The 16,395-nt window shown below is 46.0% G+C and overlaps 1 protein-coding gene across 3 annotated transcripts in view; it reads right to left on the minus strand.

Annotated features, from left to right (window-relative positions):
- The window catches only part of OLFML2B (olfactomedin like 2B), a 40,397-nt gene extending 35,638 nt beyond the window's left edge, over nucleotides 1-4,759 (minus strand). For all 3 annotated transcript variants that reach the window (XM_003892981.2, XM_009185686.2, XM_009185676.2), the window contains exons 1-2: nucleotides 4,092-4,759; nucleotides 778-1,041 (exon numbers count right to left, since the gene is read on the minus strand). In XM_003892981.2, the coding sequence (XP_003893030.2) occupies nucleotides 778-1,041; nucleotides 4,092-4,265 (438 nt within the window). In that variant the 5' untranslated portion in view covers nucleotides 4,266-4,759. The remainder of the gene's footprint in view (nucleotides 1-777; nucleotides 1,042-4,091) is intronic.
- Between the last annotated feature and the right edge of the window lie 11,636 nt (nucleotides 4,760-16,395).

Below are 16,395 nucleotides of genomic sequence, written 5' to 3' on the forward strand. Positions count from 1 at the left end.
ATTCATTCATTTACATGGTCATGCCTAGCTGAATGTCTGGTACTGTGCCAAGTACTCCCCAGTTGTTATCTCATTGATCCTTATAACCCCACCAAGTAGATGTTATTATTCCCACATGTTATTCAAGGAGCTGGGGGCAGACACGTTAAATAACTTAAGTGGGATCACACAGTGATGATTTGAACCCAAATCCGTCTGACTCCAAAACCCAGCTTGTTCCACTACCCAAGGCTGCAAGGGAAGTGGGGGTGCAGGATCAGAAGAAGCCCTCAGCCAACCCATGGGGCTGCCTAAGTGGGGCCTGAGCTTCCCTACCCTATAGACCATGAAAGGATCACAGTTTGATGACCCAATCTAGAGCAGGCCCCAGGCCTCTCCTTCCCTAGGCCAACCTAGCCCTTGCGCTAAGGACCAAAGGCTTACTCGCATTTTTCTTTTGCGTCTTTGGGGTGTGTGCTGGGCTGACAGTAAATTGTGGCAGCAATTTTCCTGAAGAACACTGAGTTCTTTTGGCCAGCTGGGCCTGGCAGCTGCTCCCAGGCCCAGCCTCTCTGGCTCCATAAGGAGGGGCAGGCACACTTTGCTTGAAGCATCTCCCTTATACACCAGAGCTGAAAAGGACAAGTTTGCCAGGACATCAACCTTGATCCACACACAGCACTCTAGGGACCAGGCCTGACCTTCAAAGGGTTTACAATCTTCAACCATGACCCTGTCAGACTTGTGAGTCTCAAAAGTGCCCTCTCATCCAAGGCATTGCCCCATACCAGGTCCTACCTTCAAGTCCTGGCTGTCCACCTCCCGCAGCTTCTGGAGCCTGAAGTCTCCCTCGCAGGGATTGAGGGCAGATGGGGGTGCAACACAGGCACACTTGCAGGACGAGCCTGAGGTGATGGTTTCCACGGTGTAGAAGTCTTCCTTCCTGGAGGCCCCCGCATTGATCCTCTGGCAGGCATCCCGGCCCAGGGGTCTCACCACACACTTGCACTGACAGTCCGAGCCCTCAGACATAGCCTTGACCTTGTCATAGTCCCCCAGCAACTAGATACACAGAAAATGGGTTGGGGGCGTGCAAACACAGGTGTCAGTCAGCCTCCAGAAGGAGGCTCTCCATTTACTTAGTCAAACGTGCTGCACTAGTCAGAGACCTCAGACAACTCTGAACCATGGAGCCAATAGGTCATCGAGATGCAGTTTGCTGACTGACATTTCTTTGAAGGCATTCAGAGTTCAGCTCTCTTCGTTTGTCTTGGAAAGCTGTGCCTTTCTCATGGGGACTTAGCTTTTCATTATTTAAAGGAAAAAACAGATGAGCCCTGTCATTTGTCCAATAGCCTTTGTTTTCTATTTCTTTTCTTTTTTTTCTTTTTCTTTTTTTTCCTTTCTTTTTTTTTTTTTTTTTTGAGACAGAGCCTCGCTCTGTTGTCCAGACTGGAGTGCAGTGGCGTGATCTCAGATCACTGCAACCTCCACCTCCCAGGTTCAAGTGATTCTCTTACTTCAGCCTGCCAAGTAGCTGGGATTACAGGCGCATACTACCATGCCCAGCTAATTTTGTATTTTCAGTTTCACCATGTTTGCCAGGCTGGTCTTGAACTCCTGACCTCAAGTGATCCACCTGCCCTGGCCTCCAAAAGTGCTGGGATTACAGGCATGAGACACCGTGCCCAGTCAGAATCCAGGTGTAAATGTAAAAAGGAAAAGAAGAAATTGGAGAGATTGAAAAGTTGGTATTCAAGTTTGAAGACTACTGGCATCTCTCATTCGTTTATTCAACATTTATGGAGTGCCTACTAAGGACTCTGAGGTGCTGTGAAGGATAAAGAGATGGGCCAGACGGAGAACCTGCTCTCAAGAAGCCTGCAGTGCAGGAGGCATATAAATAGCAGTCACACAGAGAGTGATAAGTGCCCCTGAGGAGGCAGAGAGAAAGGGCAGTGGGAGCTAAGAGTGGCTCCAACTGGAAGCCAGGGAAGACTTCTTCGAGGAGTGGCATTTAATCTGGGCCTTGAAGGATGGGTTAGATGTGGAGAAAGGGAATTGAGAGGAAAGAGACAGGTCCAGAAGTCAGTAAGGTTTACTCAGTCTAGGAGTTTATGCTTCTGAACCCAAACCCCAGGCCAAACCCAGGAGAGCAAACTGGCAGCACTTGCTGCTTTTGCAATGCTAAACATTTCCTTCTGGGCACATGCCCCTGCCAGCCTCCCCAGGCAGGAAAACACGCGGCAGTAGGCTTTCTGGAGCCCCAACCCTGGGCACTTGCTGGGAAAAGGCTCTTATCTCCCAATCCTCTCCAAAAGGCCCTACATCTCCAAAGCCAGGGCTCCCTTCCTAGGCAAGCAGAAGGGTTCCCTTCATTTGACTAATGATTCCGGTAGGCAAGCATTGAGCTTGTTTGAGTGGAAATGCTCCTTGGGATGCTGTCTGGGGGGAAGAAGACTTGTAATGTTTTCCTTGCAAAGGTTGAGTTTCTTCTAATACTAATATTTGCTTTAGGGCTGTTGTCAAATACAGAATGGATCAGTGGAAGAAGGTGGTGTAGTTAAGGGTGACTTAAGCCGCTGTTCTTTACGGGTTGATAGTAAATTGTGGCTGTCTGCTCTCTGAAACTCTGCCTAGATTCCTACATAACCCTGCTCTGAGAACCCTGGGTGGATTCCTTCCTTTCAGGAGGCTCAGGTTTCAGGAAAGTTTTTGTTGATAGTGTTCCAGAGCCCCAATGTGAGAGATTTTTATGTCTTTTCAATTTAGAGGTCAGTGGGAGGTAATAGGTGGGCAGAGGGCATATATTAGCATCATTATTAAAGGAAGAGTGAAGAGGCTAGTGTTTGATAAATCCCAAATTGCAGCTGATGATTCTCTCTACAGGAAGGAGACAAGGCCCAGTCCTAGGGCTTGGTGGAAGTGAAGGTACAGGCAGCGCTGGAGGATCCTTTCTCAGACATCCCCCATTCTAAGGATTCTGGTGACACTCACCACACGTCATCATGCCAGCTCTGGAGAGCACAAAATAAACACTCCAGAGAGAACTACCCCTTACAGAGATCTGGGAGATCTGGGCTGAAGACTGTCAGAAGCCCTGGCTCTACCTTTGTATCTCTTTTTTTTTTTTTTTTGATATGGAGGGGTCTCACTCTATCACTCAGGCTGGAGTGCAGTGGCCCGATCTCCGCTCACTGCAACCTCTGCCTCCCGCCGGGTTCAAGCGATTCTCCTGCCTCATCTTCCCAAGTAGCTGGGACTACAGGTGCCCACCACCACGCCTGGCTAATTTTTGTATTTTTAGTAGAGATAGGGTTTCATCACATTGGCCAGGCTGGTCTCGAACTCCTGACCTTGTGATCCGCCTGCCTCAGCCTCCCAAAGTGCTGGGATTACTGGCGTAAGCCACCCACTCCCGGCCTACCCATGTATCTCTTTATCTGTAGATGGGTATTAGGGTGTTTTGAAGACTGAGTCATAAAAAACAAGTTTAAGTACTTCGTAAACAGACACTTTACAAAGCCCACTGCTATCATGGGTTACTCGGGCCCCCACTGACCGTCTGCCCCAGCTGCCTGCATCTGCATTCCCACCCTCCCCTCCCAATACACCCCGTCATGTTCTCAATCTCTCTGTTTGAGGGTCACCTCACATTCACCACACGTTTCTGTTCTGACTTCACCCCATGCTCCCGCCTGGTGTCTCACCCTCTGCCATAAAATATCTCCCTATGGGATATGCCATCTGCCTCCTGGTCAACATACCCGCCTGTTTTCACATTCCAATTCTGACAAACAGCCACATAGACAAGAGATAACTTTTCACAACCCTGAAACCAAAAACAACTTTTTTTTTCTTTCTTCTCAAGAAGTCGAGCGGCATCTTCCCTTCCTTCATCTCTCCTTTCTCCTGATTAAAGACCCTATGATTTTGAGAGGAGAACTTACATCCTTCCATTAAGAAAATATTCTGATACATGAAAATCAAATGCCCTTTCCATTAGTAACGGAAGGAAAAACAGCTGCCCTTAAACACTCCAGCAAGGACCAGCTTCTGGCTCTCACCACCATTCAGGGCAAGAAGAGCGGTCGTGGCACTCGGCATCCTACCTGAGATAAAACGTTCTCCTGGTTGTCCGCCTCGTTTTGCAGAGTCTCGTCCTCCGTAGGCGCCACTGTCTGCGCATCTGGGGGCTCGCTAGTCCCTGTGGGGACAATGCTGGACACCCAGGCCGGAATCACAATCAGAACGAAGTAGAGAACTAGCAGCCGAGGCTTGGCCATGAGGGGCGCGATAAGAGGGTCCTCAGCCCCTTCAGAGAATGGCTGGGGCGGGGGGTCTCGGCAAGGACTTCTGCGAGAGGGTGTCCTAGCTAGAGGCCGAAAGTGGCTGCTCAGAGCACCTTCTAAAGCTGGGTGCGACTGAGCGGAACGGGAGGGTGCGCCCCAGAGACTCTGGGCATCTCCTTCCCGACGCGAGCAGCCCTCGACTGTGCAGCCCCAGTGGAGAGTCGGACGCAGGGAAGAGGGGAGGCGGGCAAGGGCTAGCTGAGTGCGTCGCCCGCAGGAGGGCTCAGGTGGCTGGAAGGCGTTCGGACAGACGCCCGCGGTGCGCGCCGGGACGGTCGGCGGGGAGCCTCGGGGAGCACAGGGACCTGGCACCGGGCGGGCAGAGGCAGTGGCGGCGCGGGCTGCGAAGGCTGCTGGGCTAGGGAGCCGCGGAGAGCTCGCGCGGAAGGAGGGCGGAGCCTCTATTGTGCCGGGGCGGCGGAGATGCAGCCAGTGACCGCGCGGAGGAGGAGAACCGGGAAGCGCACAGGACTCGGGCGGAGGGGGACTCGGGCGGAGGGGGACTCGGGCGGAGGGGGACCCGGGCGGAGGGGGACCCGGGCGGAGGGGGACCCGGCGGACCCCGCCCCGCTGGGGCTCAGCTGCCGGGCGCCGGCTGGGGGTGACGTCGGAAGGGCTTTCCTTTCCTTTCATCTGATCGCAAGTGAGTGGAGAGAAGTTACCCTGAGCGGCCTCCCTGAAGTCTGGGGGTTTGCTCATTCTCGCCTAGAAGAGCGACTTTCCATCGCAGGCACCCAGCCCTCGATCCAATCCCGAGTCAGTTGGGGATCTGCGGCATCCTCCTTTTGCACACCTGGGGCAAGGAAGAAGGCGCGTTTGTTCCCAGGCATTTCTTTTCCCTTACTTAACTCTGGGCGAGTTCTCGGGCAGCTTTGAACTTAGCGCCGTTGGTAGCTGCTTGCCTGCCACGGCTTTAGAACCTAGTAATACTTCCACCCAGAGGAGAATCATTGAATTCCTTTCTGGAGTGTATCCTGAGTTGTGTAAACATTGAAAGTCAGGGGAATGACTGTACATCTCCGACACTCTCCGCGAGTCCCCATGGGGAAAGCTGCTGCCTGATAAATGATTACCAAAGGGAACAGCTCTTCCTGTCTTCCTGGTTAGGGACAAATCTCCTGGTCTCTGTTACCAGATTATCTCTGAGAGAGGGTCCACTTTCAATAATGTGCAATTATGTTACTATGTCCCTCAATTACTGAGGACAACCTTTTATAAACCTACAATGAAGATTAGCAATATGTGAATTTAAGGAAGTGCACTGTACCATCCTGGACAACTGTCACTCGGAATATCGAACAGAGCCAGGCCCCTTCAAAGGATATTACGCACCCTTGGGAAATTCAAGCACCTTGCTTCTTATGCTGAGGAATAAGGGTTGTAACAAACTAAGGAAACTAGCGCATATAAGTAATAGTTGACGTACGTGTAATAATAACCCCTATTAATATATTTTAATCTTTAAAAAACTCAGCTTATGGACAAAAATTCAATGCTCTGGGTGTCTGGGTTTGTGGGGACATCATGCGCACACTCTCCTCTGTGTAAGCTATCAAATCTTTTCTGAAGCTATATGGGGATAAACATTGATAAAATGCAGTGTATTTGATTGTTTGTTTGAAACAGAGTCTTGCTCTGCTGCCCAGGCTGGAGTGCAGTGGTGGGATGATCTTGGCTCACTGCAACCTCCACCTCCCGGGTTCAAGTGATTCTCATGCCTCAGCCTCCAGAGTACCTGGGATTACAGGTGCATGACACCATGCCCACTTAATTTTTTGTATTTTTAGTAGTCGGGGTTTCGCCATGCTGGTCTCGAACTCCTGGCCTCAAGCCATCCATCCGCCTTGCCCTCCCAAAGTGTTGGGATTACAGGGGTGAGCCACTGTGCCCCACCGATAAAAAGTAGTTTTAAAATTCAATTAAGGGGCGGAGTGTGGTGGCTCACCTCTGTAATCTCTACTAAAAACACAAAAATTAGCCTAGCCTGGTGGCATGCACCTGTAATCCCAGCTACTCTAGAGGCTGAGGCAGAAGAATCGCTTGAACCCTGGAAGCAGAGGTTACAGTGAGCCGAGATCCGCTACTGCACTATAGCCTGGGCTACAGAGCAATACTTGGTCTCAAAAAAAAAAAAAAAAAAATCAGTTAAAGTAAACATTGAATGTTGGCCAAGTGCAAGACAACAAACTAGGTTGCTATACATTTAATGGGAAGATGAGATAGTTCACGTCTTACAAAGTGGGGGTGGGAGTCAGGAGGTAAGCAGAATAAGCACTGAAATTGTGAGGCAGAGTAAGAACATATCTCATGGGGTTTAAATAAGGAATAGGTCACTTCTAGTGGAAAGGTCAGTGTGGATTTCATGAAAGCATGATACTGAAGATGACTGGGATGATGGGAAGTTTCAACAAAGCAGTGGATAAGGCAACATGATGCGGTCGGGCGTCGGTGGCAAGGGAGAGAAAGAGAGCATTCTGGGCAAAGACATAATCCTGAATGTGCATATTCGCATTTCAGAGGGCTGCTCACTTCTCAGGGCAGCCTTCCTTGACTCCACGACCAGCATAATTTCTCTGTTAAATGCTCCCATAATACCACATACCTCTTTTTTATAGAAACAGGAGAGATGGATATTTATACTCCTTTGTGGGTTGTTTTGGGGGTGCCTGTCTTCTCCACTAGATTATAAATTCGAGAGGGCAAGGACCTTGTTGGTTTTGCTCACCATTACATCTTCAGAGTTTAACCAGTGCCTAGAACAAAGTGGACACTAAATAAATATTGGTTGAATGAATGGGAACTACAAATAGTTCAACTGGGTGTAGGCTCAGTTACCTTTATAAATACCATCTCTGTATCCATTAGGGTGCATTTGACTGCAAGTGATAGAAAATCCTTCTAGGAATGTCTCAATCAAATACACATTTATTATCCCACTCTAAGAAGACAAGGTTGGCTGTTTAAAATTTAATTCAGCAACTCATTGATATCAGCGAGGACCCAAGCCCTTTCCATTTTCCACTCCATTATTCTTACAGCATTGGCTTTTTGACCTAGTCATAATTGTTTTAAGCAAGTTCCAGCTACTCCTGTACCAGACATTCAATTTCCCAGTCTCCTTTACAGCTAGGGGTAACCACCCAGACAAGATATTTTGCTTCCTCATAAAATAAACAAATAGAAGAGAGAACCTTTCTGGTGCTACTCTTCCCCGACTTCTTGTCTTTGATTGTGTCTTTGACCACAGTCAACGTGTTATAGAACCAACAGGTTCTTATGTCTGCTGCACAGTAACAGGCCACTTACACTGTGTCAGCAGGGTTTGCAGCAGAGAAAGAATTTGATGATTGCAGGGCACCAAGTCAGAAGATGGGAGGAGACCCTTGAATCCATCTCTCTGGGAGTTCTGGGCTGGGAGTTTTAAGGGGATTGTGGAGAGTGAGGGGTTAAAATATTGAGGTCATTGATTGGTTGGGCCAAGGGGATGGAACAAAGTTCCATCATCAGGATGTGGAAACTGCCTTCTTTGGTGAGTCAGGATCTCATGGGGTCCTTCAAACCAGCTGAGTCATTAGCTTCATCAGCATGCAGGATCCAAAGGAGTATCTCAAAGGGAAAACATAACGTTTCATAATGTTCAAATTGTTTTCCATAGAACAGTTAAGGGACACTATAATCTTTTTTTTTATATATATACTTTAAGTTCTAGGGTACATGTGCACAATGTGCAGGTTTGTTACATATGTATACTTGTGCCATGTTGGTGTGCTGCACCCATCAACTTGTCAGCACCCATCAACTCGTCATTTACATCAGGTATAACTCCCAATGCCATCCCTGCCCCCTCCCCCCTCCCCATAATAGGCCCTGGTGTGTGATGTTCCCCTTTCTGTGTCCAAGTGATCTCATTGTTCAATTCCCACCTATGAGTGAGAACATGCGGTGTTTGGTTTTCTGTTCTTGCGATAGTTTGCTGAGAATGATGCTTTCCAGCTGCATCCATGTCCCTACAAAGGACATGAACTCATCCTTTTTTATGGCTGCATAGTATTCCATGGTGTATATGTGCCACATTTTCTTAATCCAGTCTGTCACTGATGGACATTTGGGTTGATTCCAAGTCTCTGCTATTGTGAATAGTGCCGCAATAAACATACATGTGCATGTGTCTTTATAGCAGCATGATTTATAATCCTTTGGGTATATCCCCAGTAATGGGATGGCTGGGTCATATGGTATTTCTAGTTCTAGATCCTTGAGGAGTCGCCATACTGTTTTCCACAATGGTTGAACCAGTTTACAATCCCACCAACAGTGTAAAAGTGTTCCTATTTCTCCACATCCTCTCCAGCACCTGTTGTTTCCTGACTTTTTAATGATCGCCATTTTAACTGGTGTGAGATGGTATCTCACTGTGGTTTTGATTTGCATTTCTCTGATGGTCAGTGATGACGAGCATTTTCTCATGTGCCTGTTGGCTGTATGCATGTCTTCTTTTGAGAAGTGTCTGTTCATATCCTTTGCCCACTTTTTGATGGGGTTGTTTTTTTCTCATAAATTTGTTTGAGTTCTTTGTAGGTTCTGGATATTAGCCCTTTGTCAGATGAGTAGATTGCAAAAATTTTCTCCCATTCTGTAGGTTGCCTGTTCACTCTGATGGTAGTTTCTTTTGCTGTACAGAAGCTCTTTAGTTTAATTAAATCCAGTTTCAGCTTTCTACTTATGGCTAGCCAGTTTTCTCAGCACCATTTATTAAATAGGGAATCCTTTCCCCTTTTCTTGTTTTTGTCAGGTTTGTCAAAGATCAGATGGCTGTAGATGTGTGGTATTATTTCTGAGGGCTCTGTTCTGTTTCACTGGTCTACATCTCTCTTTTGGTACCAGTACCATGCTGTTTTGGTTACTGTAGCCTTGTAGTATAGTTCGAAGTCAGGTAGCGTGATGCCTCCAGCTTTGTTCTTTTGGCTTAGGATTGTCTTGGCACGGCCGGGCGCGGTGGCTCAAGCCTGTAATCCCAGCACTTTGGGAGGCCGAGATGGGTGGATCACGAGGTCAGGAGATCGAGACCATCCTGGCTAACACGGTGAAACCCCGTCTCTACTAAAAAAATACAAAAAAATAGCCGGGCGCGGTGGCGGGCGCCTGTAGTCCCAACTACTTGGGAGGCTGAGGCAGGAGAATGGCGTGAACCCGGGAGGCAGAGCTTGCAGTGAGCTGAGATCGGGCCACTGCACTCCAGCCTGGGCGGCAGAGCGAGACTCCGTCTCAAAAAAAAAAAAAAAAAAAAAAAAAGGATTGTCTTGGCAATGTGGGGTCTTTTTTGGTTCCATACGAACTTTAAAGCAGTTTTTCCAATTCTGTGAAGAAAGTCATTGGTAGTTTAATGGGGATGGCATTGAATCTATAAATTACCTTGGGCAGTATGGCCATTTTCACAACATTGATTCTTCCTATCCATGAGCATGGTATGTTCTTCCATTTGTTTGGGTCCTCTTTTATTTCACTGAGCAGTGGTTTGTAGTTCTCCTTGAAGAGGTCCTTCACATCCCTTGTAAGTTGGATTCCTAGGTATTTTATTCTCTTTGAAGCTATTGTGAATGGGAGTTCATTCATGATTTGGCTCTCTGTCTGTTACTGGTGCATAAGAATGCTTGTGATTTTTGCACATTGATTTTGTATCCTGAGACTTTGCTGAAGTTGCTTATCAGCTTAAGGAGATTTTGGGCTAAGATGATGGGGTTTTCTAAATATACAATCATGTCATCTGCAAACAGGGACAATTTGACTTCTTCTTTTCCTAACTGAATACCCTTGATTTCTTTCTCTTGCCTGATTGCCCTAGCCAGAACTTCCAACACTATGTTGAATAGGAGTGGTGAGAGAGGGCATCCCTGTCTTGTGCCAGTTTTCAAAGGGAATGCTTCCAGTTTTTGCCCATTCAGTATGATATTGGCTGTGGGTTTATCATAAATAGCTCTTATTATTTTGAGATACATTCTATCAATACCGAATTTATTGAGAGTTTTTAGCATGAAGGGCTGTTGAGTTTTGTCAAAGGCATTTTCTGCATCTATTGAGATAATCATATGGTTTTTGTCTTTGGTTCTGTTTATATGCTAGATTATGTTTATTGATTTGCATATGTTGAACCAGCCTTGCATCCTAGGGATGAAGCCTACCTGCTCATGATGGATAAGCTTTTTGATGTGCTGCTGGATTCGGTTTGCCAGTATTTTATTGAGGATTTTTGCATCAATGTTCATCAGGGATATTGGTCTAAAATTCTCTTTTTTTGTTGTGTCTCTGCCAGGCTTTGGTATCAGGATGATGTTGGCCTCATAAAATGAGTTAGGGAGGATTCCCTCTTTTTCTATTGAGTGGAATAGTTTCAGAAGGAATGGTACCAGCTCCTCCTTGTACCTCTGGTAGAATTCGGCTGTGAATCCATCTGGTCATGGACTTTTTTTGGTTGGCAGGCTATTAATTATTGCCTCAATTTCAGAACCTGCTATTGGTCTATTCAGGGATTCAACTTCTTCCTGGTTTAGTCTTGGGAGAGTGTAAGTGTCCAGGAAATTATCCATTTCTTCTAGGTTTTCTAGTTTATTTGCGTAGAGGTGTTTATAGTATTCTCTGATGGTAGTTTGTATTTCTGTGGGGTTGGTGGTGATATCCCCTTTATCATTTTTTATTGCATCTATTTGATTCTTCTCTATTTTCTTCTTTGTTAGTCTTACTAGTGGTCTATCAATTTTGTTGATCTTTTCAAAAAACCAGCTCCTGGATTCATTGATTTTTTGGAGGGTTTTTTGGGGACACTATAATCTTTTAACAGGATCTATGCGATTCTGAGGCAATAGGCACAGAGTAACTGTGAGGAAGCAGGTCAGAGAGCAAGTAGACTTCAAGATTACTGCTGAATGTGCTATGAACTTGGTTTATTTTCATTTCTTCCCTTCCCTTCTTCCCTAGTTAATTTCATAAAGTTTATAGGGGCAGTTTCAAAAGTACCAGGAACTGTGGCCATCTTATGACCATGAGTCCTTTCTCTTATCTAATAAAATATATTTCCTTTAAAGTCTCCTTTTAATGTTCAGTCCTACAGTCCTACACAGAATATGTCTAAAGACTTTCCCACAGAGAGTTTTTCATTCCTTTCACTTAAAGATAAATAGTTAAGTACTGGCCGGGCATGGTGGCTCATGCCTGTAATCCCAACACTTTGGGAGGCAGAGGCAAGTGGATTACTTGAGGTCAGGAGTTCAAGACCAGCCTGGCCAACATGGCAAAACCCTGTCTCTATTAAAAATACAAAAATTAATTGGGCCTGGTGGCACACACCTGTAATTCCAGCTACTTGGAAAGTTAAGGCAGAAGAATCACTTGAACTGGGGAGGCAGAGGTTGCGGTGAGCTGAGATTGCACCAATGCACTCCAGCCTGGGCAACAGCACAAGACTCTGTCAAAAAAAAAAAAAAAAAAAAAAAAAGTTAAGTACCTTCTAAATATCCTCTTTCTCAACATCACTAGCCCACTTTCTTCATCTTTATCTCCATTATATTCAACTGTTTCTCAAACCACATGGCCTTCCAAACTCTTCATTATTTTGGTTATTTTCTCTCTAGAAAGACTCCAGTTTGAGTAGATATTAGAACCTATTGAAACAATTTGTTCTTTTTTTTTCTGGGCACTGTTCTTTTATTAATGCAGCCTAAGATCACCTTAGTTTTGGCAGCCACATTGCACCAATGACTCACACTGATTTATCTTTTAAGTGTAGTTTTTTCTTTATTTTTATATGAATTTTTTGCTGGTTTCCTCCATTCTGTGCTTTCCAGCTATGTTCTTTTTTTTTAACCCAAGTATAGGTGTTTACATTTTTACTGTAACAGTGTGATGATTTTGGCCCATTTTTTCATCCTGTTGAAATATTGTTGTTTTTGCTTTTGTCCTGGTTTTGCATAATTTCCAAATTCACTAAGCATAGTTTCCATCTTAATTCAAATGATTAATTTTAAAAAGCCATCTTCCTTCAGATAGGGCCATATTCTAGAGCTCTGCCTCCTTAATAGGAAAAGTCTCTCCTTATTGATGTTAACTGTTTTGCTGTGTGACTGTTCAGGCAGTCATGGGTGTTGGTGCCTAGTCCACATGTCTTCATCATGTCTACAAGCATTTCTTGAGAAGCTTTTATCACTGTCTTCCGGAAATCAAGATACACTGTCCACGGCATTGCTTCTACCTGCCTGTCCGGCAACCTGATCTCATGATTCTGCAATGAGCTTGGTTTGGCTTTAGCAAATTGGGTTAAATGGTTTTTACTTGTGTTAAACAAACAAACAAACAAACAAACAAACATAGCTGTAAAGCACAGGATAGAGGAAACTGGCATAAAATTCACATAAAAATCCCCACATCTTTTGCTCAGAGCCTATGAACTCCACGTCACTGGATCCTCACATCATGGTGTAAAATAAGTCTTGCTCTCCCTGCTTCACAGATGAAGTCATTGAAGCACCAAGACAGTGATATGTATGATGGCAACTCTGTACTGAGTGCTTCCTATGTGCCAGGTATCATTTGATGGTCAGAAATTCCCTGAGTCAGTATCATTTCCTCTTACAAATGAGGAAACAGGTTTAGAGAGGGACAGACTGTGGAAATGTTCCAAGAATTGGGTCTCAGAAAGGTGTAAGTGTGCCACCTCGTCTACCTTAGATGTCTACCTGGACCTCACCAGTTGTGGCTGGCTAGCAGGTTGTTGAATTCTGGGGATCCTTCAGCGACCACAACCACCATCCCTCATGAGCCAGTTTGCATCTGGCAAGAGCATCTGTTTTCCCGATTACCTGGGAGCCTCCTGACTTTGCTCTGAAATGTCTGTCTGTTGAAAATTAAGACTTCATTTGCCAGGTGGGGCCAAGGTGGCTAGAAATGGCCTGCCACCTTTGTGTGTAATTGAGAAAATGCACCTGCCCCACGGCAGCAGAATCAAAGAGCAAGGCAAAGTCCCACGAGCAACATCATTCTGCCATCTCCTTTCTCTGGCTCGCTGCAGAGTGGGAGCTGTGCCAGGGAACTGCCATAAAATGCTGGAAAGGAATGATGGAAAGCACAACTGAAAATGGGGTCTTTTTTCCCGTGGTCACCCTGCTTTGCTGTTTTCCTGGCTTCTTATTTTGGCTCTGATCTTCTACATTCTCTCTCTCCTTTAATTCAGTTTAATTCATTTATTGAATATATATTATGAGCCCAGGCACTCTGTGAATTGCTGAATACACAAAGATGAAGATGATAAAACCTTTGCCTTCAGGAGCTCATGTTATAAAGATTATAAATGTTTGATCCTGGGGAAGGGTACAGAAGAGTATGTTTTTCCTCAAGACATTTTAGCAAAGAAAAAAAGTTTTCTCTTCTCTGAATTTCCCCAGTTTTAAGAACAATTTGCATTTCCTCATACACCAACCATGGTAATTTCTTTTTATTAAACTAAGCTTTACATAATAAAATTTAAGGTTAAAGCTAATTGAAGTGAAATCAACTCAGGTATCGAGTATAATATCTACGTGCCAGGTCCTGAGTTGGACACTAAAGAAACATGAATGAATAAAACATTAATAATAATCAATTCAAGATAATATTTCAATGATCTCACAGTCTCCTGAGAGAAACACATAAATGGACAAGTACCAGACAGTGTGGAGGCCCACTGACAGGATGGCCAATCCAACTGTCTGTGGTCACCCAATCCAACTGTCTGTGGGAGGAGAGTGGTGTCAGGGTGCTCTGGGGCACCTTCCAGAAGGAGCAAGAGTTTGCCAAGTAAAGGACAATGGTGCCAGAGGGACAGGGGAAGTAGGGAAGTGGGGTCAGGGAAAGAAGGTGTGGAGGAGGAGAGAAGGGCATTCCAGGCCAAGGGGACCAAAAGGACTGGGATTGCAAGATATGAACGTTGTGATGTGGGTAGAGGCTGGAGTGTAAAATACAAGACAGAGTGAGAGGAAATGAGGTTGGTGAAAGAGAGGCCCAATCGTGGAGGCCCTTATGTGCCATCCCAGAGAGCTGGGAGTATGTCTCACAGGCACTGAGGGGCCATTGAAGGATTGGGGGCAGGAGAGTGCCATTGTCGGACTTGCAGATTAGATGAATGACTCAGGTGGTGAAGAGTGGACAGAAGAGAGAAAGGCAGAGCAATGGCTGCAATTCCCTGCCTGCAGACCACTTGGCCTCCTGGAATGGCTCTGCCTGAGCCAGAGCCCTGTGCTGAGTGGGTCATTGCTCTGACTCAAAGGGAAGCTCCCTTGCCCTCTATAATTGGTGATGCCTAAGGGAGGGATAGGTAGGCAGAGACTCTTTGCCTTCCCGAAGAATTTTCCAGCGCTGCTACATGGCACAACTCCAGGGGATGTCATTCATATCCTAGTCCCTGTGAATGGGGCCCCTGAGAATCATGCAAGGCATGTCTGGCAACCACTGAATACTGTCCTGGGACAGGTCAGGAACATTGCATAGAGCCCATTGCTTTCTACACACCATGATCTCTCTCTCTCTCTCTCCCTCTCTCCTGGTTCTAAGAGACCTCCGTGCTCAGGGCAGCTCCTACACATGATGTGCTGTCTGTGTGGTGTGCTTTTTCAGGGCACTCACACACCTTCCCTGCCTTCTCACAGAAGCCCAATAGCCCTTTAATAGGGCTAACGAGTTCTGCCTTCAGTGATGAATCTTCACATGCAGATACCCCTGGAAGAGGTGACTCCTTGCCTTAAATCTATACCAAAGAGTAAATAATAGGCCCCTTCCTAAGAGCTGGTTTTGCTAGAAAAGTAGCAGTGGAAGACACTGGGAAGTTAAAAGGCCATGTTTATGGGACAACCCCAGAGAGGCAGAAGTAGAGAAAAGGAAGACCTGGCCCATGCATTACCACCCTTAGACTTAGAATTGAGGTCTAAGGGTTCACATTTATTCCTGATCAACAGGGATGAATAGAAGCTGGTTGAGGAAAGGCTGGGAGAGGAGTGTACCAAGCAGAAGTCTAGAGACTAGAAAACAGTGATGAGTTACTGGGAAATGCAAACTCAGGTGGAACACAGGAGTCACAGCAGAGGGAGAGAGGGGAAGTAGTGAGCAGTTACAGTGGAGGGCCAGATCACATGAGGCTTGTGTATGTGCTGTGGAGTTTGGAGTTCAAGCCAAAGGCTATGAGGAGAGAGACACCAGAATTGTGGTAAGCAAGGGAGTGAGCTCTAGTAGGTGGCCCTGGCAGTGGCATAGAGAATGAACGGGAGGGTCAGGCTGAAGTAGGGAGACCTATTTGGAGGCTGTTGTAGAAATCCAGGCATGGATGGGAAGGCTTTGATAAAGGCAGTACCGTGGAGGTTAAGAGAAAGGGGTGGGTATGAGATATACCACAGAGGTGGAATTAGTAGGACTTAGTGACTTTCTGGATATGGAGGTGAGAGAGGGGAAGGATGTTAGTTAGGATTCCTGCTTGTAAGTTACAAGCAACTTTATATAGATTAAGGGAAAGAAGGTGTTGGGGGTAAAGGAGATTTTATTATAAGGATGTAGGAATGTCTCAGAAAACCCAAGTGCTCTAATGTCCCTGGGGCCATCAGAGGCTCATTTGAACCTAGGACATCTGTGGTCCACACAGTAGACTGAAGGTGCCCAGTCAGAGTTACTTGAATATTGAGTGTGGTTAGTTTTCCTTCTCAGACCCAATTCCAAATGCCCAGGGAATGCCTTTTTCTAATATGAGTCAGATGCCCAGTCCTGAACTAATCAACTAAGGCAGGGGGCAGGCGGACAGGTCACTTGGTAGAAACAAAGTGGAAAGAGGGGCAGTTTCAGGGAGGAGCTTCTACATCAGACAAATCAATGGATGTCCACTGTCTCCTATCCCATTGCTGGCTGGCTCTCTGTCTCCTCCTACTTCTGAAGATGTACTTAACATAAATTAATCATGTTATAGGAAAGAAAAGTATCTCCCCATAAGAGACAGCCCAACTTAGTATCTAGGAATGGCAGAAGCAAGTCTTCTGTGTGCCTGTCCCTCCAGGTGATA

This window comes from Papio anubis, chromosome 1 (genome assembly GCF_008728515.1).
Source record: "Papio anubis isolate 15944 chromosome 1, Panubis1.0, whole genome shotgun sequence".
Classification (NCBI taxonomy): domain Eukaryota; kingdom Metazoa; phylum Chordata; class Mammalia; order Primates; family Cercopithecidae; genus Papio; species Papio anubis.